The sequence below is a fragment of the Oncorhynchus mykiss genome, chromosome 1, assembly GCF_013265735.2.
Source record: "Oncorhynchus mykiss isolate Arlee chromosome 1, USDA_OmykA_1.1, whole genome shotgun sequence".
Lineage (NCBI taxonomy): Eukaryota > Metazoa > Chordata > Actinopteri > Salmoniformes > Salmonidae > Oncorhynchus > Oncorhynchus mykiss.
Window position 1 is genome coordinate 20,229,666 of NC_048565.1, and position 24,791 is coordinate 20,254,456.

Below are 24,791 nucleotides of genomic sequence, written 5' to 3' on the forward strand. Positions count from 1 at the left end.
TGAGGTTATATACAGTAGTGACGCTATAACAGTAGTGAGGTTATATACAGTAGTGAGGCTATAACAGTAGTGAGGTTATATACAGTAGTGAGGCTATAACAGTAGTGAGGCTATAACAGTAGTGACGTTATATACAGTAGTGAGGCTATATACAGTAGTGAGGCTATATACAGTAGTGAGGCTATATACAGTAGTGAGGTTATATACAGTAGTGAGGCTATATACAGTAGTGAGGCTATATACAGTAGTGAGGTTATATACAGTAGTGAGGTTATATACAGTAGTGAGGCTATATACAGTAGTGAGGCTATATACAGTAGTGAGGCTATATACAGTAGTGAGGCTATATACAGCAGTGAGGCTATATACAGTAGTGAGGTTATATACAGCAGTGAGGCTATATACAGCAGTGAGGTTATATACAGCAGTGAGGCTATATACAGTAGTGAGGTTATATACAGCAGTGAGGCTATATACAGTAGTGAGGTTATATACAGCAGTGAGGCTATATACAGTAGTGAGGTTATATACAGCAGTGAGGCTATATACAGTAGTGAGGTTATATACAGTAGTGAGGCTATATACAGTAGTGAGGCTATATACAGTAGTGAGGTTATATACAGCAGTGAGGCTATATACAGCAGTGAGGTTATATACAGCAGTGAGGCTATATACAGTAGTGTAGTGAGGCTATATACAGTAGTGTAGTGAGGCTATATACAGTAGTAAGGCTATATACAGTAGTGTAGTGAGGCTATAACAGTAGTGAGGCTATATACAGTAGTGAGGCTATAACAGTAGCGAGGCTATATACAGTAGTGAAGCTATAACAGTAGTGAGGCTGCATACAGTAGTGAGGCTATATACAGTAGTGAGGCTATAACAGTAGTGAGGCTATAACAGTAGTGTAGTGAGGCTATATACAGTAGTGAGGTTACATACGGTAGTGAGGCTATATACAGTAGTGAGGCTATAACAGTAGTGAGGCTACATACAGTAGTGAGGCTATAACAGTAGTGAGGCTACATACAGTAGTGAGGCTATATACAGTAGTGAGAGGCTACATACAGTAGTGAGGCTATATACAGTAGTGAGGCTATATACAGTAGTGAGGCTATAACAGTAGTGAGGCTATAACAGTAGTGAGGCTATAACAGTAGTGTAGTGAGGCTATATACAGTAGTGAGGTTACATACAGTAGTGAGGCTATATACAGTAGTGAGGCTATAACAGTAGTGAGATTACATACAGTAGTGAGGCTATATACAGTAGTGAGGCTATAACAGTAGTGAGGCTACATACAGGCACCGGTTAGTCGGACAAATTGAGGTCGTATGTACATGTAGTTATGGTTAAAGTGACTATGCATATGCTAAACAGAGAGTAGCGTAAAAGAGGGGTTGGCGGGTGGCAGAACACAATGCAGATAGTCCGGGTAGCCATCGTGCGGGGGCCCCGGTTAGTCAGGCAAATTGAGGTAGTATTTACATGAATGGAAAGTTAAAGTGACTATGCATATACGATAAACAGAGAGCAGCAGCGTAAAAGAGGGGTTGGGGGAGGGAGCACACAATGCAAATAGTCTGGGTAGCCATTTGTGATTACCTGTTTAGGAGTCTTACAGCTTGGGGGTAAAAACTGTTGAGAAGCCATTTGGTCGTAGACTTGGCACTCCGGTACCGCTTGCCATGCGGTAGTAGAGAAAACAGTCTATGACTGGGGTGGCTGGGGTCTTTGACAATTTTTAGGGCCTTCCTCTGACACCACCTGGTGTAGAGGTCCTGGATGGCAGGCAGCTTAGCCCCAGTGATGTACTGGGCCGTACGCACTATCCTCTGTACTGCCTTGCGGTCGGAGGCTGAGCAGTTGCAGTACCAGGCAGTGATGCTCTCGATGTTGCAGCTGTAGAACCTTTTGAGGATCTGAGGACCCATGCCAAAACTTTTTAGTTACCTGAGGGGGAATAGGCTTTGTCGTGCCCTCCTCAAAACTGTCTTGGTGTGCTTGGACCATGGACCAAAACTGTCTTGGTGATGTGGACACCAAGGAACTTGAAGCTCTCAACCTGCTCCACTACAACCATGTCGATGTGAATTGGGGCGTGCTCTGCCCTCCTTTTCCTGTAGTCCACGATCATCACCTTTGTCTTGATCGCATTGAGGGAGAGGTTTTTGTCCTGGCACCACACTTCCAGGTCTCTGACCTCCTCCCCATAGGTTGTCTCATCGTTGTCGGTGATTAGGCCTACCACCGTTGTGTGGTTGGCAAACTGAATGATGGTGTTGGAGTCGTGCTTGGCCACACAGTCATGGGTGAACAGGGAGTACAGAAGGAGACTAAGCACGCACCCCTGAGGGGCCTCTGTGTTGAGGATCAGCATGTGTTGTGGCCTACCCTTACCTGGGGCGGCCCGTCAGGAAGTCCAGGATCCAGTTGCAGAGGGAGGTGTTTTGTCCCAGGGTCCTTAGCTTCGTGATGAGCTTTGAGGGAACTATGGTGTTGAATGCTGAGCTGTAGTCAATGCACAGCATTCTCACGTAGGTGTTCCTTTTGTCCAGGTGGGAAAGGGCAGTGTGGAGTGCAATAGAGATTGCGTCATCTGTGGATCTGTTGGGGCGGTATGAAAATTGGAGTGGGTCTAGGGTTTCTGGGATAATGGTGTTGATGTGAGCCATGACCAGCGTTTCAAAGCACTTCATGGCTACAGACATGAGTGCTATGGGTCGGTAGTCATTTAGGCAGGTTATCTTGGTGTTCCTGGGCACAGGGACTATGGTGGTCTGCTTGAAACTCGGCCAGGGACAGGTTGAAAATGTCAGTGAAGACATGTTAGTTGGTCAGCACATGCGCAGAGTACACATCCTGGTAATCCGTCGGCCTTGTGAATGTTGACCTGTTTAAATGTCTTACTCACATTGGCTACGGCAAGCGTGATCTTCCAGTTGTTGGGAACAGCTGGTGCTCTCATGCATGCTTTAGTGTTGCTTGCCTCGAGGCGCACATAGAAGTCATTTAGCTCGTCTGGTAGGCTTGTGTCACTGGGCAGCTCGCGGCTGGGCTTCCCTTTGTAGTCTGTAATAGTTTGCAAGCCCTGCCACATCCGACAAGCATCCGAGCTGGTGTAGTAGGATTTAATCTTAGTCCTGTATTTACGGTTTGCCTGTTTGATGGTTCGTTAGAGTCCTGCTTCTTGAAAGCGGCAGCTCTACCCTTTAGCTCAGTGTGGATGTTGCCTGTAATCCATGGCTTCTGGTTGGGGTATGTACATACGGTCACTGTGGGGACAACGTCATCGATGCACTTATTGATGAAGCCGGTGACTGATGTGGTATACTCCTCATTGCCATGGGATGAGTCCCAGAACATCTGTGCTAGCAAAGCAGTCCTGTAGCTTAGCATCTGCATCATCTGACCACTTCCGTATTGAGCGAGTCACTGGTACTTCCTGCTTTAGTTTTTGCTTGTAAGCAGGAATCAGGAGGATATAATTATGGTCAGACACGGGGCTCTGTGTGTGGAGTAAAGGAAGTTATTTTTTTTCTCTGATTGCACATGTAACATGTTGGTAGAAATGTGGTAAAACGGATTTAACTTTCGCTGCATTAAAGTCCCCGGCCACTAGGAGAGCCGTCTCTGGATGAGCATTTTCTTGTTTGATTAAGACCGCAGCTTGTTGCGGTCTAAGTACCAGCATCGGTTTGTGGTGGCAAATAGACAGCTGAAAAAAATATAGATGAACTCTCTTGGTAGATAGTGTGGTCTACAGCTTATCATGAGATGAGGTTTTGTTCGCCTGAGGTAGAGTGTCTCATGATAAGTTGTAGACCACACTATCTACCAAGAGAGTTCATCTATATTCTTCGTAGCTGTCTATTTACCACCACAAAACGATGCTGGCACTCTACCTCAGGCGAGCAAAACCTCGAGACTTCCTTAATATTAGATTTTGCGCACCAGCTGTTATTGACAAATAGACACAGACCACCACCCCTTGTCTAACCGGAGGCAGCTGTTCTGTCCTGCCGATGCACCGAAAACCCTGCCAGCTGTACGTTATCCACGTCGTTGTTCAGCCATGACTCGGTGAAACATAAGATATTACAGTTTATTACAGTTTACACCTGTTGGTAGGATAGTCTTGATCAGAGCACATCCAGTTTATTATCCAATGATTCTACATTGGCCAATAGGACGGATGGTAGAGGTGGGTTACCCACTCGCTGACGAATTCCCACAAGGCACCTGGACCTGCGTCCCCTGTATTGGAGTCTTTTCTTCATATTAATGATGGGGATTTGGGCCTGATCTGGTATCTTGAGTAAATCTTTTGCTTTTGAAACGCTAAAGAAAAATCTTTGTCCAGTACGAGGTGAATAATCACTGTCCTGATATCCAGAAGCTCTTTTTGGTCATAAGAGACGGTGGCAGAAACATTATGTACAAAATAAGTTACAAAAAATGCAAAACCCTCCCACAAAATCGCACAATTGGTTAGGAGCCCGTAAAATGGCAGCCAGCTCCTCCGGCGCCATTATGTGTGTAGATTGATGAAGAATATGGCTGTAACATAACAATATGTGAAAAAAGTCAAGGGGTCTGAATACTTTCCGAATGCACTGTACGTACCAGCATCGGTTTGTACCAGCACCGGTTTGGGCGGCAGGCAGCCTAGTGGTTAGAACGTTGGACTAGTAACCGAGAGGTTGCAAGATCAAATCCCCGAGCTGACAAGGTAAAAAATCTGTTGTTCTGCCCCTGAACAAGGCAGTTATCCCACTCTTCCCAAGTAGGCAGTCATTGAAAATAAGAATTTGTTCTTAACTGACTTGCCTAGTTAAATAAAAGGTTAAACAAATGTGTGGGGTACAGAGATGAGTCAGTCATTAAAAAATCATGTTAAACAATATTGTTGCACACAGAGTGAGTCCATGCAATTTATTTTTACTCCTGAACTTATTTAGGCTTGTCATAACAAAGGAGGGGAATACTTATTGACTCAAAACATTTCAGTTTAAAAAAAAAATATTTGTAAATCCACTGACATTATGGGGTATTGTGTGTCGGCCATTGATACAAAAATCTAAATGCAATCTATTTTAAATTCAGGCTGTAACAAGATAAAATGTGGAATAAGTCAACGGGTATGAATACTTTATGAAGGCACTGAATGTGTACTAAAGTAGTCAAAAATGTAGTATTTGATTCCATATTCCCGAGCATGCAATGTGGTTCTACAAACTTGTTGGATATATTTGCTATTTGTTTTGGTTGTTTCAGATTATTTTGTTCCCAATGGAAATAAATGGTAAATAATGTATTGTGTCGTTTGAGTTACTTTTATTGTAAATAATAATATGTTCCTAAACACTTCTACAGTCGTGGCCAAATCTTTTGAGAATGACACAAATATTAATTTTCACAAAGTTTGCTGCTTCAGTGTCTTTAGATATTTTTGTCAGATGTTACTATGGAATACTGAAGTATAATTACAAGCATTTCATACGTGTCAAAGGCTTTTATTGACAATTACATCAAGTTGATGCAGAGTCAATATTTGCAGTGTTGACCCTTCTTTTTCAAGACCTCCTCAATCCGCCCTGGCATGCTGTCAATTCACTTCTGGGCCACATCCTGACTGATGGCAGCCCATTCTTTCATAATCAATGCTTGGAGTTTGTCAGAATTTGTGGGTTGTTGTTTGTCCACCCGCCTCTTGAGGATTGACCACAAGTTCTCAATGGGATTAAGATCTGGGGAGTTTCCTGGCCATGGACCCAAAATATCAATGTTTTGTTCCCCGAGTCACTTAGTTATCACGTTTGCCTTATGGCAAGGTGCTCCATCATGCTGGAAAAGGCATTGTTCTTCACCAAACTGTTCCTGGATGGTTGGGAGAAGTTGCTCTCAGAGGATGTGTTGGTACCATTCTTTATTCATGGCTGTGTTCTTAGGCAAAATTGTGAGTGAGCCCACTTCCTTGGCTGAGAAGCAACCCCACACATGAATGGTCTCACGATGCTTTACTGTTGGCATGACACAGGACTGATGGTAGCGTTCACCTTGTCTTCTCTGGACAAGCTTTTTTCCGGATGCCCCAAACAATCGGAAAGAGGATTCATCAGAGAAAATTACTTTACCCCGGTCCTCAGGAGTCCAATCCCTGTACCTTTTGCAGAATATCAGTCTGTCCCTGATGTTTTTCCTGGAGAGAAGTGGCTTCTTTGCTGCCCTTCTTGACACCAGGCCATCCTCCAAAAGTCTTTGCATCACTGTGCGTGCAGGTGCACTCACACCTGCCTGCTGCCATTCCTGAACAAGTTCTGTACTGGTGGTGCTCCGATCCCGCAGCTGAATCAACTTTAGGAGATGGTCCTGGCGCTTGCTGGACTTTCTTGGGCGCCCTGAAGCCTTCTTCACAACAATTGAACCGCTCTCCTTGAAGTTCTTGAGGATCCAATAAATGGTTGATTTAGGTGCAATCTTACTGGCAGCAATATCCTTGCTTGTGAAGCCCTTTTTTTGCAAAGCAATGATGATGGCACGTGTTTCCTTGCAGGTAACCATGGTTGACAGAGGAAGAACAATGATTCCAAGCACCACCCTCCTTTTGAAGCTTCCAGTCTGTTATTCGTACTCAATCAGCATGACAGAGTGATCTCCAGCCTTGTCCTGGTCAACACTCACACCTGTGTTAACGAGACTGACATGTTGTCAGCTGGTCCTTTTGTGGCAGTGCTGAAATGCAGTGGATTATTTTTGGTTAGGGGATTCAGTTCATTTGCATGGCAAAGAGGGACTTTGCAATTAATTGCAATTCATCTGATCACTCTTCATAACATTCTGGAGTATATGCAAATTGCCAACATACAAACTGAGGCAGCAGACTGTGTGAAAATTAATATTTGTGTCATTCTCAAAACTTTTGGCCACGACTATACATTAAGGTGGATGCTACCATGAGTGTGGATAGTCCTAAATGAATTGTGAATAATAATGAGCGAGAAAGTTAGACGCACAAATATCATACCAAGAGATGCTAACCCTCTCACCATTACAATAAAGGGGGGGGGGATATATTTGTGCGTTATTGGCGTTCAAGCAGGCATATATTTGTCCGGTATGACGTAGCACTGTGATAAAGTCTCTCACTACAATGGAAGTTAATAGGAAAACGACTTTTACATCACGAAAATGTCTATCATACATGTCATATTTTAATACTGGCTGATATCATACCTCGGGAGGAGATCTTCTCTCGAATTAGACATGGATCATATTTTTTGCAATATTCCTACCTCGAGAAATGTGTAATTTAATGGAGGGTCTAGCACATTTTTCCTATTTGTCTGCCTCTTTAGTCCAGGGTGCATTGCATGGTTCCGTTGTCAGAGATATTATACAAAAGAGATAGGAATCCAATGAAAAAATGAACATATAATGAATGCCCCACCGAGCAGACTGTCAACCAATTGCGTTAAAGTTGTCATGCTGCATCACGCGGTTGCTAAAATAATCATCACGCAATCCCTTCTCAAAGTCAATGTAAATCTCAAGAGAAACGTGCCTATTTTCCTCAAAGAAAACACATTATTGTGTTTCAGAGAGGAACTGTACAAATCAAATGTAATAGCTATTTATTTGCTTTACTTATTTGCCATTCACCTGACCAACTGCTTTTTACTGTACATGTCAAAGCACAGGCTTATACTGTATTGTTGGTCAGTTGTTTCAGAAAAAAAATAGTGATATTGGCAACAGTAGCTGTGCGTGTCTGGGATCTGATAATGGTGATGCATGAGCCATGAGGTGAAGGAGACATGTGCCAAGTTACCAAACTACATGCAACCAGCCAGCCAGGCCTACAGACTGAGAGTATGAGGCCGAGGCACCACAGTGAAAAAACTGAGCAGCATGCAGTGAGAGTTGGGGGTTGCATGGTGAACGGAGAGGGAACCAAATGGTTGTAACTGGCACGGCCATATTCAGTGGGCATGACGGGTGGGCCGGCCCATACACACACTGTACTGGATACTGGAGGTGTAATTCTCACTACTTACTGTCTCGCTCTCCTCCCCATCCGGCAAGGTATTAGACTCACTGCCATAGTGCAGAGGGGAGTACACCCAGGTCCTGTCCTCTGGGGGCTGTCGGTGCACAACCGACACAGCAGAGGGCGTCAGAGAGAGGGAGAGAGCGGGGGCCATTGGACGCACACAGAGAAGCAGAGGCAGGCAAGAGAGATAGACAGGACAAGGCAGGCCAGGAAAATTAAATCAAATTAGAAAATGCCAAAGGAGGAAATGCCAGGACAGAAAGTGTGAGCTTGGAATATAGATTAGCCTAACTGCAGGGGAAATAGGGAAATCCTATTTGAACAGAACACAGTGTAGAGGGTTAGTGTAATGAAATATTAACATTTCCTTCAATAGAATGTTAGTCTTTTCCCATTTCCTGCTATCACTGTCAAAAGTCTTCAGTTTTAATGCTGGCTGGTATGCATCACGTGCCTAAGAATGGCTTTCTATGACTATGCTATTTCTATTTGATTAACCCCTCATCAATCTCAAAAGCCAAGGTGAAGTGGACAAGGAAAAAGGATGAATGTACATCAGCCAGACAACAGGGTGGGTGGGAGTGGGTGGTTGGCGACGGGTGGAGGGTGGAAAGCGAGGGAGCCAGCACTGCCAACAAACAAAATGACATCTTCTCTCAAAGCATCCCCCCCCCCCCCCCCCTTCATTCTCAATAAAGAAAAGTGCTCTTAATGCATTTACTATTAGGTGCATTAAGTATTTGGACGGGACAGCACCTCAGTGCTGCTCTGTCTCTGAGGCCACTCAGGTAGAGACAGAGGGAGAGACTGAGAAGTAATTTGAGAGAGAGAGAGAGAGAGAGAGAGAGAGAGAGAGAGAGAGAGAGAGAGAGAGAGAGAGAGAGAGAGAGAGAGAGAGAGAGAGAGAGAGAGAGAGAGAGAGAGAGAGAGAGAGAGACAGAGAGACAGAGAGACAGAGGGAGAGACAGAACAAATTTGAGAGAGAGAGAGAGAGAGAGAGAGAGAGAGAGAGAGAGAGAGAGAGAGAGAGAGAGAGAGAGAGAGAGAGAGAGAGAGAGAAAGAGAAGAGAGAGAGAGAGAGAGAGAGAGGTGGGAAGACAGGGAGTGGGAGCGGGAGGAGAGAGACAGATGGCCTCAAATGAGAAGCCAAGAGCCTCCTCCTATAACTTAGCCACCTCATCCCTTCTTTCTCCTCCTTTCATGCCCCATCACTCCCCCTCTCTCTCTACAGGGAGAGTCTTCTCCAGCCGTTTTATTTGATTCAACATGAAGAGGAGCTCCAAGCGGAGGATGAGGTGGATGAATAACATTAAAGCTACAGTCTGCTAAAAGAAAAACAACAAAATGATATAAAGATTTGAAATGACTATTGAACAGATTTCCAGATTGCAGACTGAAGCTTAACAAAAAAGGCCATGTCCCTTTTTGTTCAAATGATATAAAACACATGATGAAATATAAATGATCTGTAACAATAAGTAAAGCATGTAATGTGTCATGTCCTCTTACCCATCAAGGCACCATAAAGCATCCTCGGAGAAAACATGCTAGTCAAGGGAAGTCAGTTTATAAGTCATTTGTGTGAGATCTTGGGCATGTCTTTTCATTCGGATCCGTCTAGTTCAAAGTCTGAGGATCAACTGAGGAATCACTACAGATAGAGCACTAAGACTCTAAGTAAGCAGACTGGAGGACTAAGCTACAACAACTCCATCCACAGCTATAGGCCATTGATATCCTTATAAACATCCTTATAAACATGACTGAAGCATTGACTAGGCATGAGAGCTTGGGACTATAAGGTTCTATCTGCAAAAATATGATTCTGAGATATTTGGCTTTAAAGTTCCGAACCCTCATTGGTTTGAATGGTGTCAGCTATTTTTATCTTGTATTCTTTTGAACTTAAAACCATGAACTGGGGTATTCAGAGTACTATATAAGTAGAGAGCATTGAACAGAACAAGGATATGTCAATAACATTTTTTGACAAAAATGCAGATGCCTACTACGTGATCTTGGGACTATGAGCTGGGAGCAATAGAGAGTCCTACTAACTTACACTGCAGCTTTCTCCTCCGACAGGACAGGAGAGAACACCCAGGTTCTCCCGTCTGCAAGCTGACAGCACACCCCCACAGAGAAGGGGGGGGGGGGTGGAGAGAGAAAGAAGAAAGAGAGAGGAGGGAGAGAGTGATGGGGGAGAACAGAGGGGTGAAAGGGATGGAGGACAGACAGATGAGACAAATAAGGAACATGGATGGAAATGAAAGGTTCATAGAAGAGATGGTTGCTATTTTGACTTTGATGGTGAAATGTGAATCAGGCATGATGATGAATGGATTTACAGGTCTGGTGCCCTCCCTCTCCTCTCACCCCCCTTTCTCCTTCCTCTCACCACCCGGAGCCTCTGTCACAGCTTCAACAGATAAATCAGAAGAGAGAGGGAGTGTGGAAGAGAGATGGCGTGAAGGAGAGGAAGATAAGGGAAACAGAGCGAGGGATAGGAAGGAGACAGAGCGAGGGATAGGAAGGAGAGAGCGAGGGATAGGAAGGAGACAGAGCGAGGGATAGGAAGGAGACAGAGCGAGGGATAGGAAGGAGACAGAGCGAGGGATAGGAAGGAGACAGAGCGAGAGGGTGAGACAGAAACAGAGAGAATGAGTGTAAAAGGGAGGTGGCGACTGCTGATGATAAATGAATAATTCAGGCTGTAGCCACTCAACAGGAGCTGGTGAAGTGCTTCTCTGCCATCTCCCCTGGGCCTGCTCTGACAAGAACAATCACTTCAGCCCTCTCTGCATGACCTCTCAAAGTAATATCCGCTCCATCTCTCAGGACTGGTACAATATCCCACACATTGCTCTGATGAAGAGTCATGTCTACTTTGACCAGTCAAATCCCAGAAGACAATAATCTTTTCATGCAGTTTACTGGTATGTGCTTTGAGATTGCTTTACACATGATGAGATGACACAACCATACAACTCATAAAATGAAACCGTTTAGAAGCACTAAATTAGCAATTCAATTTAGAATGTTATTTGACCTAATACGTGTCTTCGGCTGGCTAAATGACCACAGGTGCATGGATACAGAGAGACACAGTGGTGATAGTGGTTGTTTAAAAGTGTTGCCTCTCTGTTTCTCCTGAACTGCAGCATGAGAGTAGAGAGGCAGAGCAGGTCTGGTGAGTTGAGCTGGTCATCCGATGACTAAGAGCTCTCAGACAGACAGACCTACTGACCCTCAGAGGCTCCAGGGTCACAGTGTGAGGTGTTTCATTGCAGGAGAGACTGTCCCACCCGTCAGAGCAACGCCAGAGGAAACTTTCCTATCAGGACTTTTCATCACGTCTCACCACAGACTCGTACATCAATGCATGGCTCTGGCTCCGAACTCAGTGTCGTAGAGCCCAGACTTCTACAATAACACATGTCAGATCAAAGTCAGGCTATCTGAAGAGAAGTAGTCTGTTCAGGAGGACACGGGCCATGCAGTTAAGAGAGATGTATGTACAAAAGAGAGAATAACTTTACTTCACCATCTGCTGATGTCATAGCCTGAAGTACTGTCCTATTTGTCTGGGCCCACATTCAATTATGTTTAGTGCCAGATTGAGATGACATAAAGTGCTTAGGATAAAGCAGAAGTGAAGCTAGGGAGATGGAGTGACTAAATTAACCCTTAAACACCTCAAATCCCAGTCTTAACACTCCACCCCAACCCACTCTGAACATCCCAGAACATTCTGAAAACTCCGGTCAACCCACTCTGAACACCCCAGAACATTCTGAACACTGCAATCCAACCCACTCTGAACACCCCAGAACATTCTGAACACTGCAATCCAACCCACACTGAACACCCCAGAACATTCTGAACACTGCAATCCAACCCACTCTGAACACCCCAGAACATTCTGAACACTGCAATCCAACCCACTCTGAACACCCCAGAACATTCTGAACACTGCAATCCAACCCACTCTGAACACCCCAGAACATTCTGAACACTGCAATCCAACCCACACTGAACACCCCAGAAAATTCTGAACACTGCAATCCAACCCACTCTGAACACCCCAGAACATTCTGAACACTGCAATCCAACCCACACTGAACACCCCAGAACATTCTGAACACTGCAATCCAACCCACTCTGAACACCTCAGAACATTCTGAACACTGCAATCCAACCCACACTGAACACCCCAGAACATTCTGAACACTGCAATCCAACCCACACTGAACACACCAATCCAACCCACTCTGAACACCCCAGAAAATTCTGAACACTCCAACCCACTGTGGTGTCTTCTGGTATAACACACGCCCATGCAGGTGTCTCACCTCACTCTCTCTCTCTGCTCCCTCTGGATTCCTACTGTCAACGCTTCTGTAGAAAGGCATGACAGCATCCAAATCTGAGACTCACACACCCTCCCATGACCCAACACTAATAACACACACTGACCATCTGCATTACGAGTGGCAATGATAAGTTACACACACATGGACAAACAATATTTAACAAATCAAAAATGGAAATGATGGCCAATGGAAATGATGGGAGCTAGCTGTGTATAGTCTAGTGTCTGCTGTTGTCTGTTTCATGTTCTGCTGTATGCCTATCGACTGACGTAGATTTAAACCTAGGAGATATTTAGCAGCTAGGATACTGTAGTATACTGTAACTGAGCTGTATGCCTATAGACATGGTAGCAGTTGGTATTTAGTATCTATCATAACTGTGCCTTGTGTGCCCAGGGTCCTATTCATTAGGCACTAAATGGATGAAAACAAACTGAAACAGGGAGAAACAGTTTTGTTTTTGTTACAAAGTGTTTTAAAACGTTTTCCTAAGGAATACGATCCAAGTGTGTGTGCATGTATGTTGTGCCAATGAAAGCACCACTTACAAAGTAGATGTCTGTGATTTTTACGTCATCCTCGTCATCCTGGGAGGCTTGGCTGGTGCAGCCGGACCCTGACACCATGCTGCCCCGGCGGTCCCCCTCAACCTCCACCACCACCAACTTGGAACTGGCAGGGGCCTCTGGGTCAGGGTCCTCAGCAGCAGAGGCCTCAGGAGCCGGGGGAGAGGTGGAGGGTGGGGCAACAACATCAGCAGAAGCCTCAGCTACCTCTGGTATCACACTGAGAAGATAAAGGGGGGTCAGTCACACACACACCACACACACCACACACACACACACAAATTACTGTACACACCTGCTCTCACACATTCTCTCTCTCCTTCTCCCTCTCACTCCTTCTCTCTCTGAAACCAGCCCAGAGCTGACACTGACTGATTAGATCAATGGGAACAGAGAGGCCACTAACCAAGACTTACACTACCAGATGGCACAGTGCCACCACAATCCCTCTATTGTCCAGACCCAGATCATTAACTACTAGGAATGACTTAAGCTTATCCCAGATTGCTTTCTCAGCTTGTGTGTTTAGATAGAGAGACATAAATGTGAAGCCTTGCATTCCTAAAGAACAGTGACAGCATCTCAGACTCAGAGAAGGACCTGTTTGTTGGGAAATAAGTATTTAATGGGGGTGAGGGGCTGGTGTTGCAGTTGCCATGCAACCAGGGACCTCAACTCTCTTTCTACCTCTCTCCCTCTCTTTTTTCTCTCTTGCTCTCACCTCTCACCAAGTAGGTGAGCCTGAGGCAGCTTTGAGGAGCAGGGTCTCCAGGTGGCTAATCTACCCCGTCTCCTCCATCCTTCCCCTACTACCCCACCCAGCTCCCCGAGGCCATATGTCTAACTTGGGTCTCAACCCCCCGAGACCCATCTGACACAGTTCCACTGCCCGGCCACTCCATAACTTTCCCCATGCACTCCTGTCTTTCTGTCTCACCCTTTTACAGTCACTGTGGTCTCACCCTACTACCCTGTCTGCCTGTCTCACCCTTTTAGTCACTGTGGTCTCACCCTACTACCCTGTCTGTCTGTCTCACCCTTTTTACAGTCACTGTGGTCTCACCCTACCTCCCTGTCTGTCTGTCTCACCCTTTTACAGTCACTGTGGTCTCACCCTTCTACCCTGTCTGTCTGTCTCACCCTTTTACAGTCACTGTTGTCTCACCCTACTACCCTGTCTGCCTGTCTCACCCTTTTAGTCACTGTGGTCTCACCCTACTACCCTGTCTGTCTGTCTCACCCTTTTACAGTCACTGTGGTCTCACCCTACTACCCTGTCTGCCTGTCTCACCCTTTTACAGTCACTGTGGTCTCACCCTACTACCCTGTCTGTCAGTCTCACTCTACTCCACTCCACTCTCTTAACCTAATTAGATGGCTGCTCCAGAGAACATCCAGAGGCAGCAATGATCTGTACATAACAAGGGACTTAACAGCATAGCAACAGGCCACAGTCATCCCAATAACCAAATGGGACCTAGAGTGAGGTGTAAGGTGGGGACTTAATATCACCGCCAAATGGGAACATGGCATCCCCACTTCCCAGAGGGGAGGGTTAGATAACCTAGGTGATAGCCTGTCCCAGGTGAGACGTTTTCAGGTTAGTTTTAGTAAAAAGTGCCGTAGCAGCAGCGGCCCGGGTTCCTATTGGGGTAAGAGCAGCCCCATCAGAGGTAGGATCTGAAACACTGACTTTACACTTGGGATTCTCGGAGTTACAGTGAGCACTGACAAGTATGTTAAGTATACCAACATGATGCCCGTTGAAATGTTAATAACTCTGTAAATGCATGGCTCTGGTTTCAGTGTGTTGGATACTGGGTGTGCTGCTCAGTAGAGTTGAGCCTGCTCTCAGGGATTTGTGTAATACATCTTGATCTATGTAGTGTAAGGTTGAGGCTGTGTACCTGGTCTCTGGAGATGGCTGTGGGGCCGTGATGATGGGCTCGCTGTCATGTCTCTTCACCTCCACCTCCACCGTGATGGTCTGCTGCTCCTCCTCACGCACCTCCTCCTGGGTCCTACACACACACAGATGTGCAATGTAAGTACACACACGTTAAATGTACAGTACCAGTCAGAAGTTTGGACACACCTATTCATTCCAGGATTTTTCTTTATTTGTACTATTTTCTACATTGTAGAATAACAGTAAAGGCATCAACACTATGAAATAACACATATGGAATCATGTAGTAAACAAAAATGTATATATTTGAGATTCTTCAATGTAGCCACCCTTTGCCTTGATAACAGCTTTGCACCCTCTCATCCCAAACCATCTCAATTGGGTTGAGTCGGGTGATTGTGGAGGCCAAATAATCTGATGCAGCACTCCATCACTCTCCTTCTTGGTCAAATATACCTTACACAGCCTGGAGGTGTGTTGGGTCATTGTCCTGTTGAAAAACAAATGATAGTCCCACTAAGCCCAAACCAGATGGGATGGAGTATCGCTGCAGAATGCTGTGGTAGCCATGCTGGTTTAGTGTGCCTTGAAATCTAAATAAATCACTGGCAGTGTCAACAGCAAGCACCCCCACACCATCACACCTTCCACACATGCGGAGATCATCCGTTCACCGACTCTGGGTCTCACAAAGACATGGTGGTTAGAACCAAAAATCTTACATTTGGACTCATCAGCGCAAAGGACAGATTTCCACCGGTCTAATGTCCATTGCTCGTGTTTCTTGGGCCAAGCGGTCTTTTCTTCTTATTGGTGTCCTTTAGTAGTGGTTTCTTTGCAGCAATTTGACCATGAAGGCTTGATTCATGGAGTCTCCTCTGAACAGTTGATGTTGAGATGTGTCTGTTACTTGAACTCTGTGAAGCATTTATTTGGACTGCAATGTGAGGTTCAGTTAATAGCCTATTTCTGAGGCTCGTCACTCTAATGAACTTATCCTCTGCAGCAGAGGAAACTCTGGGTCTTCCTTTCCTGTGGCGGTCCTCATGAGAGCCAGTTTCATCATAGTGCTTGATGGTTTTTGCAACTGCACTTGAAGAAGCTTTCAAAGTTGACTGGCCTTCATGTCTTAAAGTAATGATGAACTGTCATTTCTCTTTGCATATTTGAGCTGTTCTTGACACAATATAGACTTGGTATTTTACCAAATAGGGTTATTTTCTGTATATCACCCCTACTTTGTCACAACACAACTGATTGGCTCAAACGCATTAATAAGGAAAGAAATTGCACAAATGAACTTTTAACAAGGCACACTTGTTAATTGAAATGCATTCCAGGTGACTACCTCATGAAGCTGGTTGAGAGAATGCCAAGAGTGTGCAAAGCTGTCATCAAAGCAATGGTTGGCTACTTTGAAGAATCTCAAATATAAAATATATTTGGATGTGTTTAACACTTTTTTTGGTTACTGCATGATTCCATATGTGCTATTTCATAGTTTGATGTCTTCACTACTATTCTACAATGTAGAAAATAGTAAAAATAAAGAAAAACCCTTGAATGAGTAGGTGTGTCCAAACTTTTGACTGGTATTGTAAGTACACTCACACACACACATGTGAATAAGCACACATGCACATGCACAAGCGTAAGCACACAAGCAGGCACACACACGCAATACAACTCAGCGACAGGAAGGGTGGTCACATCCATAAAAACACAGACCGATAGAGTGACTTGACACACCCTAGCCTATTGGCCTTACTCATTGGTCAGGGCCGGAATGACTAGCGCTGTAAGAACACCCAACTACCAAGTCCTTTATGCAATGGAATAAGTTGTGCATTCAAACAGGCCATGTAGGCACAGCATTGTTGTTACCTCCCGTCATGGCTGACAGAGTGGGTGTGCCTCCTGCAGAGAAACACACAGAGAAATTAACGTGTTGTAAACCTGGGTAGGGTACATCAATTCGGTTCTGTGGCTCTGACAGTTTAACACAACCAGGGACTGTTTTTTTATCCAGTTATGAATATGGTATAGCCATTATATTATACATTTTGACTTCTGTTTTAATTCTCATTAAAAAAAGGGCACACTCCATGAATACATAGTCCATAAATAAGCCATTGTGTCCATAGCGGTACCTTCTCTCAGAGCTGTTGTTCTGGTACCTGTAGCGGGGGTTCTCTGCTCCAGCATCTGAGGGAGACCTCTCTGGGATGGACAGAGAGGTGGTGGAGGAGAGTGTGGTGGCGATGGAGGCCGTGGTCGCCTCCTCAAACGATGGAGGGGTGCAGGGTAGAAGGTCTGGTCGCCCTGAGAGAGAGAGAGAAGAGACAAGGGGGAGATGTGGGGAGAGAGAATCAGAACAGGTTATCAAAACACCTGCATTCAGTCTCCGTCAACAGCGAGGATAAAATGACACCGCTGCGTGAATGTGGAGTGTGTGAATTTGACGGTGGGGGTATTTATATAATCTAGGTCCCCTACCCTCGTCCTCCAGCGTGGGGAAGCTGCGTGCTCCTCTCAGGTCGTATATGTTATCGTCTCCCTCCGAGGGCAACTGGCTGGCTGACCAGGCGGCTCCAGGGCCAGTGTACTTAGGCACCGTCAGGCCCACACGACCCTTCTTAATGGGAGAAGACTTCAAGGCTGAGGAACACACAGATAAATAACATCACTTGTCCTCTTACCACCAAAGGGAACACAGTCCTATGTGTTTTTGAGTGTTCAATATCTTTCATATTTCCTCATAATGTTTCACCTCCCAATACAAAATACATAACAGAGGATTTGCAGCCAAAAAGTACATCATTCAAAAGAGATCAATTTAAATACATCAAGTTGAAAACCAAGACTCAAGCATAACACTACGTGAATTGAGCAGGTCTTTGTTTTCCTGGAACCGTGTGTGTGTCAGTCTGACTGGTAGTCTAGTCTGGTCTACTCACAGGAGCTCTTCTTGAACACATTGCTGCTCATGAATTTGAAGAACCTGTCTGCATAGAAGCCAGGCCGATGGACTGATACGGTGTCCTGGGGGGGTATGGGAAGATAAAGAAAGCAAATGAGAGAGAGGTAGCAAAAACAGGAGAGAGAGAGACACACAGTGAGAGAAAGAGAGAGGGAGAGAGAGAGACAAAGAAAGAGGGCAAGAGAGAACAACACATTCACTTTAAATACAGTCCATCTCTCCAGAGAGAGGCCATTCTTAGTTGCTGCACGCCTCACTGTATGGCCTAGTTTATTCATCCTTTCTCTCTAGAGTAGGACAGGCCAAACGACCCAGGACACACACTCTCTCCAACTCATTACACATGCACCAGTGGGCTAAGATCACATGGCTGGACAGGACACACAACACTCGGGTGTTTGGTTCAGTCTGACCCAGAAAGAGAGGGTGAGAGACTCCTGCTGTTGTTGCCCGACCCTCCACCTCTCCCCCAGACCCTGATGCTCCTGGAGCCCCTTCTAAACTCTCTGCTGCTCAAGCCCCTGGCCCGGAGTATACTGGTTCGGCCCCGGAGGCCCCTGCCAGTCTTTAAGGTGGTGGTGGTGGAGGCTGAGCGGGACCGCTGGGGCAGCATGGTGTCAGGGTCTGGATTCACCAGTCAAGTCTCCCAGGATGACAACAATCACAGACATATACTTTGTAAGCTGTGCTGTCATTGGCTCAACACACATGCACACACCCCCGAGAGAGAGAGATGTGGTATAACCCCATTACTCAGTCATTATGCTGGTTTCCCAACACGTCACAGTCTTGTTAAACCATGTCAGGGGGGGGAGAGAGAGACGTGGTATAACCCCATTACTCAGTCATTATGCTGGTTTCCCAACACGTCACAGTCTTGTTAAACCATGTCAGGGGGGAGAGAGAGAGATGTGGTATAACCCCATTACTCAGTCATTATGCTGGTTTCCCAACACGTCACAGTCTTGTTAAACCATGTCAGGGGGGAGAGAGAGAGACGTGGTATAACCCCATTACTCAGTCATTATGCTGGTTTCCCAACACGTCACAGTCTTGTTAAACCATGTCAGGGGGGAGAGAGAGAGATGTGGTATAACCCCATTACTCAGTCATTATGCTGGTTTCCCAACACGTCACAGTCTTGTTAAACCATGTCAGGGGGGAGAGAGAGAGATGTGGTATAACCCCATTACTCAGTCATTATGCTGGTTTCCCAACACGTCACAGTCTTGTTAAACCATGTCAGGGGGGAGAGAGAGAGATGTGGTATAACCCCATTACTCAGTCATTATGCTGGTTTCCCAACACGTCACAGTCTTGTTAAACCATGTCAGGGGGGAGAGAGAGAGACGTGGTATAACCCCATTACTCAGTCATTATGCTGGTTTCCCAACACGTCACAGTCTTGTTAAACCATGTCAGGGGGGAGAGAGCGAGAAAGAATAGTTCTACAGTGCCGTCAGAAAGTTTTCACACCCCTTGACTTTTTCCACATTTTGTTGTGTTACAGACTGAATTTAAAATTGATTACATATTGATTTTTTGACACTGGCCTACACACAATACCCCATAATGTCAAAGTGGAATTATGTTTTTCAAAATGTTTACAAATTAATAAAACATGAAAAGCTCAAATGTCTTGAGTCAATAAGTATTCAACACCTTTGTTATGGCAAGCCTAAATAAGTTCAGGAGTACAACATTGCTTAATAAGTCACATAATAAGTTGCATGGACTGCATGGATTAATAGTGTTCATCTCTGTACCCCACACATACACTTATCTGTAAGGTCCCTCAGTCGAGCAGGGAATTTCAAACACAGATTCAACCACTAAGACCAATGGAGGTTTTCTAATGCCTCGTAAAGGGCACCAATGGTAGATGGGTAAAAACCCCCAGAAAAAAACAGACATTGAATATCCCTTTGAGCATGGTGAAGTTATTAATTAATGGCTGTGATAGGAGAAAACTGAGGTTGGACAAACATTGTATTTACTCCACAATACTAACCTAACTGGTATTGAGTGAAAAAAAGGAAGCCTTTAAAGAATACAAACATTCTAAATCATGTTTGCAACAAGGCACTAAGGCAATACTGCAAAACATGTGGCAAAGCAATTACCTTTTTGTCCTGAATACAACGTGTTATGTTTGGGGCAAATCCAATAAAACACATTACTGAGTACCACACTCTATATTTTCAAGCGTAGTGGTGGCTGATCATGTTATGGGTATGCTTGCAATCGTTAAGGACTGGGGAGTTTTTCAGGATAAAAAAACAAATGGAATGGAGGACAGACAAAATTCTAGAGGAAAACCTGATTCAGTCTGCTTTCCAAAAGACAATGGTAGATGAATTCACTTTTCAGCAGGACAATAACCTAAAACACAAGACCAAATCTACACTGGAGCTGCTTACCAGGAAGACAGTGAATGTTACGGAGTTTCCGAGTTACAGTTTTGACTTAAATCTACTTGAAAATCTATGGCAAGACCTGAAAATGGTTGCCTAACAATGACCAACAACCAAATTGACAGACCTTGAAGAATTTAGAAAATAACAAATGGGAAAATGTTGCACAATCCAGGTGTGGAAAGCTCTTAGAGACTTACTCAGAAAGACTCACAGCTGCAATTGCTTCTAAAGGTGCTTCTACAAAGTATTGACTCAGGGGTGTGAATACTTAGAGTTGAAGTCGGAAGTTTACATACACTTAGGTTGGAGTGGTTGAAAAACTAGTTTTAATGACTCTTGTTAACAAACTATAGTTTTGGCAAGTCGGTTAGGACATCTACTTTGTGCATGACACAAGTAATTCTTCCAAAAATTGTTTACAGACATATAATTAACACTATTCCAGTGGGTCAGAAGTTTACATACACTAAGTTGACTGTGCCTTTAAACAGCTTGAATAATTACAGAAAATGATATCATGGCTTTAGAAGCTTCTGATAGGCTAATTGACATCATTTGAGTCAATTGGAGGTGTACCTGTGGATGGATTTCAAGGCCTACCTTAAAACTCAGTGCCTCTTTATTTGACATCATGGGAAAACCAAAAGAAATCAGCCAAGACCTCAGAAAAAAAATTATAGACCCCCACAAGTCTGGTTCATCCTTGGGAGAAGTTTCCAAATGCCTGAAGATCCCACGTTCATCTGTACAAGTAATAGTACGCAAGTATAAACACCATGGGACCACGCAGCGGTCATAGCGCTCAGGAAGGAGACGCGTTCGGTCTCCTAGAGATGAACGATCTTTGGTGTGAAAAGTGCAAATTAATCCCAGAACAACAGCAAAGGACCTTGTGAAGATGCTGGAGGAAACAGGTACAAAAGTATCTATATCCACAGTAAAATGAGTCCTATATCGACATAACCCGAAAGGTCGCTCAGCAAGGAAGAAGCCACTGCTCCAAAACCGCCATAAAAAAATATGTGGATATATTGAAACAACATCTCAAGACATCTCAAGGCTTGGTCGCAAATAGGTCTTCCAAATGGACAATGACCCCAAACATACTTACAAAGTTGTGGCAAATGGTTTAAGGACAACAAAGTCAAGGTATTGGAGTGGCCATCACAAAGCCCTGACCTTAATCCCATAGAAAATTTGTAGGCAGAACTGAAAAAGTGTGTGCGAGCAAGGAGGCCTTACAAACCTCCTCTGTCAGGAGGAATGGGCCAAAATTCACCCAACTTATTGCGGGAAGCTTGTGGAAGTCTACCCGAAACGTTTGACCCAAGTCAAACCATTTAAAGGCAATGCTACCAAATACTAATTGAATGTATGTAAACTTCTGACCCATTGGGAATGTGATGAAAGAAATAAAAGCTGAAATAAATAATTCTCTCTACTATTATTCTGACATTTCACATTCTTAATATAAAGAAGTTATCCTTACTGACCTAAGTCAGATAATTTTTACTTGGATTAAATGCCAGGAATTAAATGTATTTGGATAAGGTGTATGTAAACCTCCGACTTCAACTGTCTGTAAATTCGATATTTCTATATTTGATTGTCAATACATTTACAAATATTTCTAAAAACATGGTTTCACTTTGTCATTACGGGGTATTGTGTGTAGATGGGTGAGAAAAACACATTTTGGGGGGAATAAGTCAAGGGGTATGAATACTTTCTAAAAACACTGTATATTATGAGCAGCATGAAGCTGATGTCTGAGAGAAATGGGGAGGCTGAGGTGCTTGAGGTCAGAAGATATGTTAGTGATGGAGAGGGGGATGATGAGGAGAAGAGGCTCTTATTGTGTCCCTGAGTACACGTGTACTGGACAGATTCACTAAGGAGGTCACGCACGCACGCACACGCGCACACACACACACACACACACACACACACACACACACACACACACACAACCCTGCTTCTGCACAGTAGCAACCTGTCTGTATAGCTGTGACTTCATCAATAAATGCATGAGGGGAAAGAATGGCAGTAACCTCAAGGTCAGAGTATAGAGTACTCAGAACCCAGACAGAGAGAGGGGGACGAAACAGACGGTGGCTTGCTGTTGAATCATTAAAACCGCACAACAGGTCAAATCTCCAATAGTCTGCACACCTGTCTGTCTGTGAGGAGCTGGAGTAAAGCTGTCTGTCAAACAGGACTAGGAGCTCAGGTGCATCCTGTTTCCATTGATCATCCTTGAGATGTTTCTACAACTTGATTGGAGTCCACCTGTGGTAAATTCAATTGATTGGACATGACTTCGAAAGGCACACAGCTGTCTATATAAGGTCCCACAGTTGACAGAGCATGTCAGAGCAAAAACCAAGCCATGAGGTCGAAGAAATTGTCCGTAAAACTCAGACAGAATTGTGTTGAGGCGCAGATCTGGGAAAGGGAAACAAAACATTTCTTCAGCATTGAAGGTCCCCAATAACACAGTGGCCACCATCATTCTTAAATGGAAGACGTTTGGAACCACCAAGACTCTTCCTAGAGCTGGTCGTACGACCAAACTGAGCAATCGGTGGAGAAGGGCCTTGGTCGGGCAAGTGACAAGGAACTCGATGGTCACTGACAGAGTTCTAGAGTTCCTCTGTGGAGATGGGAGAACCTTCCAGAAGGACAGCCATCTCTGCAGCACTCCACCAATCAGACGGAAGCCACTCCTCAGTAAAAGGCCCGCTTTGAGTTTGCCAAATATGAAACCAAGATTGAACTCTTCGGCATGAATGCCAAGCGATACGTCTGGAGGAAACCTGGCACCATCTCTACGGTGAAGCATGGTGGTGGCAGCATCATGCTGTGGGTATGTTTTTCAGCTGCATGGACTGGAAGACTAGTCAGGATCGAGGCAAAGATGAACGGAGCAAAGTACAGAGAGGTCCTTGATGAAAACCTGCTCAGGAGCACTCAGGTCCTCAGACTGGGGGTGAAGGTTCACCTTCAAGCAGGACAACAACCCTAAGCACACAGCCAAGACAACACAGGAGTGGACTCGGGACAAGACTCTGATGCTCCCCATCCAACCTGACAGAGCTTGAGAGAATCTGCAGAGAAGAATGGGAGAAACTACCCCAAAAAAGGTGTGCCAAGCTTGTAGCGTCATACCCAATAAGACTCAATGATTTAATCGCTGCAAAAAGTGCTTCAACAAATTACTGAGTAAATTGTCTGAATACTTTTATTTTATCTTTATTTAACTAGGCAAGTCAGTTAAGAACAAATTCTTATTTTCAATGACTACCTAGAAACAGTGGGTTAACTGCCTGTTCAGGGGCAGAACGACAGATTTGTACCTTGTCAGCTCGGGGACTTGAACTTGAAACCTTTCGGTTATTAGTCCAACATTCTAACCACTAGGCTACCCTGCCGGCCCATATACTTATGAATGTAATATCAGTTTTTAATTTTTAATAAATTCACAAACATTTCTAAAAACCTGTTTATGCTTTGTGTAACGGTTTTCTATATGTGAAGGAGAGTCGGACCAAAATGCAGCATGTAGATTGCGATCCATGTTTTAATGAACAAACGTAAAACACGAATCAATGCAAACACTACAAAAATAAAGAACGTGATGAACGTAACGAAAACCTAAAACAGCCTATCTGGTGAAAAACACATAGACAGGAACAATCACCCACAAACACACAGTGAAACCCAGGCTACCTAAATATGGTTCCCAATCAGAGACAATGACGAACACCTGCCTCTGACTGAGAACCATATCAGGCTGAACATAGAAATAGACAAACAAGACATGAAACATAGAATGCCCACTCAGATCACACCCTGACCAATCAAAACATAGAAAATACAAAGTAAACTATGGTCAGGGCGTGACAGTACCCCCCCCCCCCCCAAGGTGCGGACTCCGGCCGCAAAACCTGAACCTATAGGGGAGGGTCTGGGTGGGCATCTGTCCGCGGTGGCGGCTCTGGCGCTGGACGTGGACCCCACTCCATGACAGTTTTAATCCCCCTCCTAAACGTCCCTAAATAGGTTACCCACCACAATGATAACATGGGACAGAGGGACAGCTCAGGACAGAGGTAACTCGGGACAGATGGGTAGCTCAGCACTGAGAGGAAGCTCAGCACTGAGAAGAAGCTCAGCACTGAGAGGAAGCCCAGGCAGGTAGTAGAAACTACCAGAACCTGGCTGGCTGGCGGTTTCAGCAGATCCTGGTCGACTAGCAGATCTGGAAGAATCTGGTCGACTGGCGGATCTGGGAGAGTCTGGTCGACTGGCAGATCTGGAAGAGTCTGGTCGACTGGCAGATCTGGAAGAGTCTGGTCGACTGGCAGATCTGGAAGAGTCTGGTCGACTGGCAGATCTGGAAGAGTCTGGTCGACTGGCAGATCTGGAAGAGTCTGGACGACTGGCAGATCTGGAAGAGTCTGGTCGACTGGCAGATCTGGAAGAGTCTGGTC

General features: G+C 44.8%; 1 protein-coding gene across 4 annotated transcripts in view; it reads right to left on the reverse strand.

The window, feature by feature from the left end:
• LOC110505771 (phosphatidylinositol 4-phosphate 5-kinase type-1 gamma) overlaps positions 1–24,791 on the reverse strand; it is an 82,929-nt gene that overhangs the window by 2,479 nt on the left and 55,659 nt on the right. For 2 of the 4 annotated variants that reach the window (XR_005040202.1, XM_036966021.1), the window contains exons 11-17: positions 17,859–17,943; positions 17,398–17,559; positions 17,052–17,223; positions 16,786–16,818; positions 14,900–15,013; positions 12,975–13,212; positions 8,058–8,144 (exon numbers count right to left, since the gene is read on the reverse strand). Coding sequence is in view for 3 of the 4 variants with exons in the window: in XM_036966021.1 (XP_036821916.1) it covers positions 8,058–8,144; positions 12,975–13,212; positions 14,900–15,013; positions 16,786–16,818; positions 17,052–17,223; positions 17,398–17,559; positions 17,859–17,943 (891 nt within the window). In the remaining variant the exon portion in view is untranslated. The remainder of the gene's footprint in view (positions 1–8,057; positions 8,145–12,974; positions 13,213–14,899; positions 15,014–16,785; positions 16,819–17,051; positions 17,224–17,397; positions 17,560–17,858; positions 17,944–24,791) is intronic. The other 2 variants (XM_036966107.1, XM_036966143.1) reach the window with 2 other exon arrangements.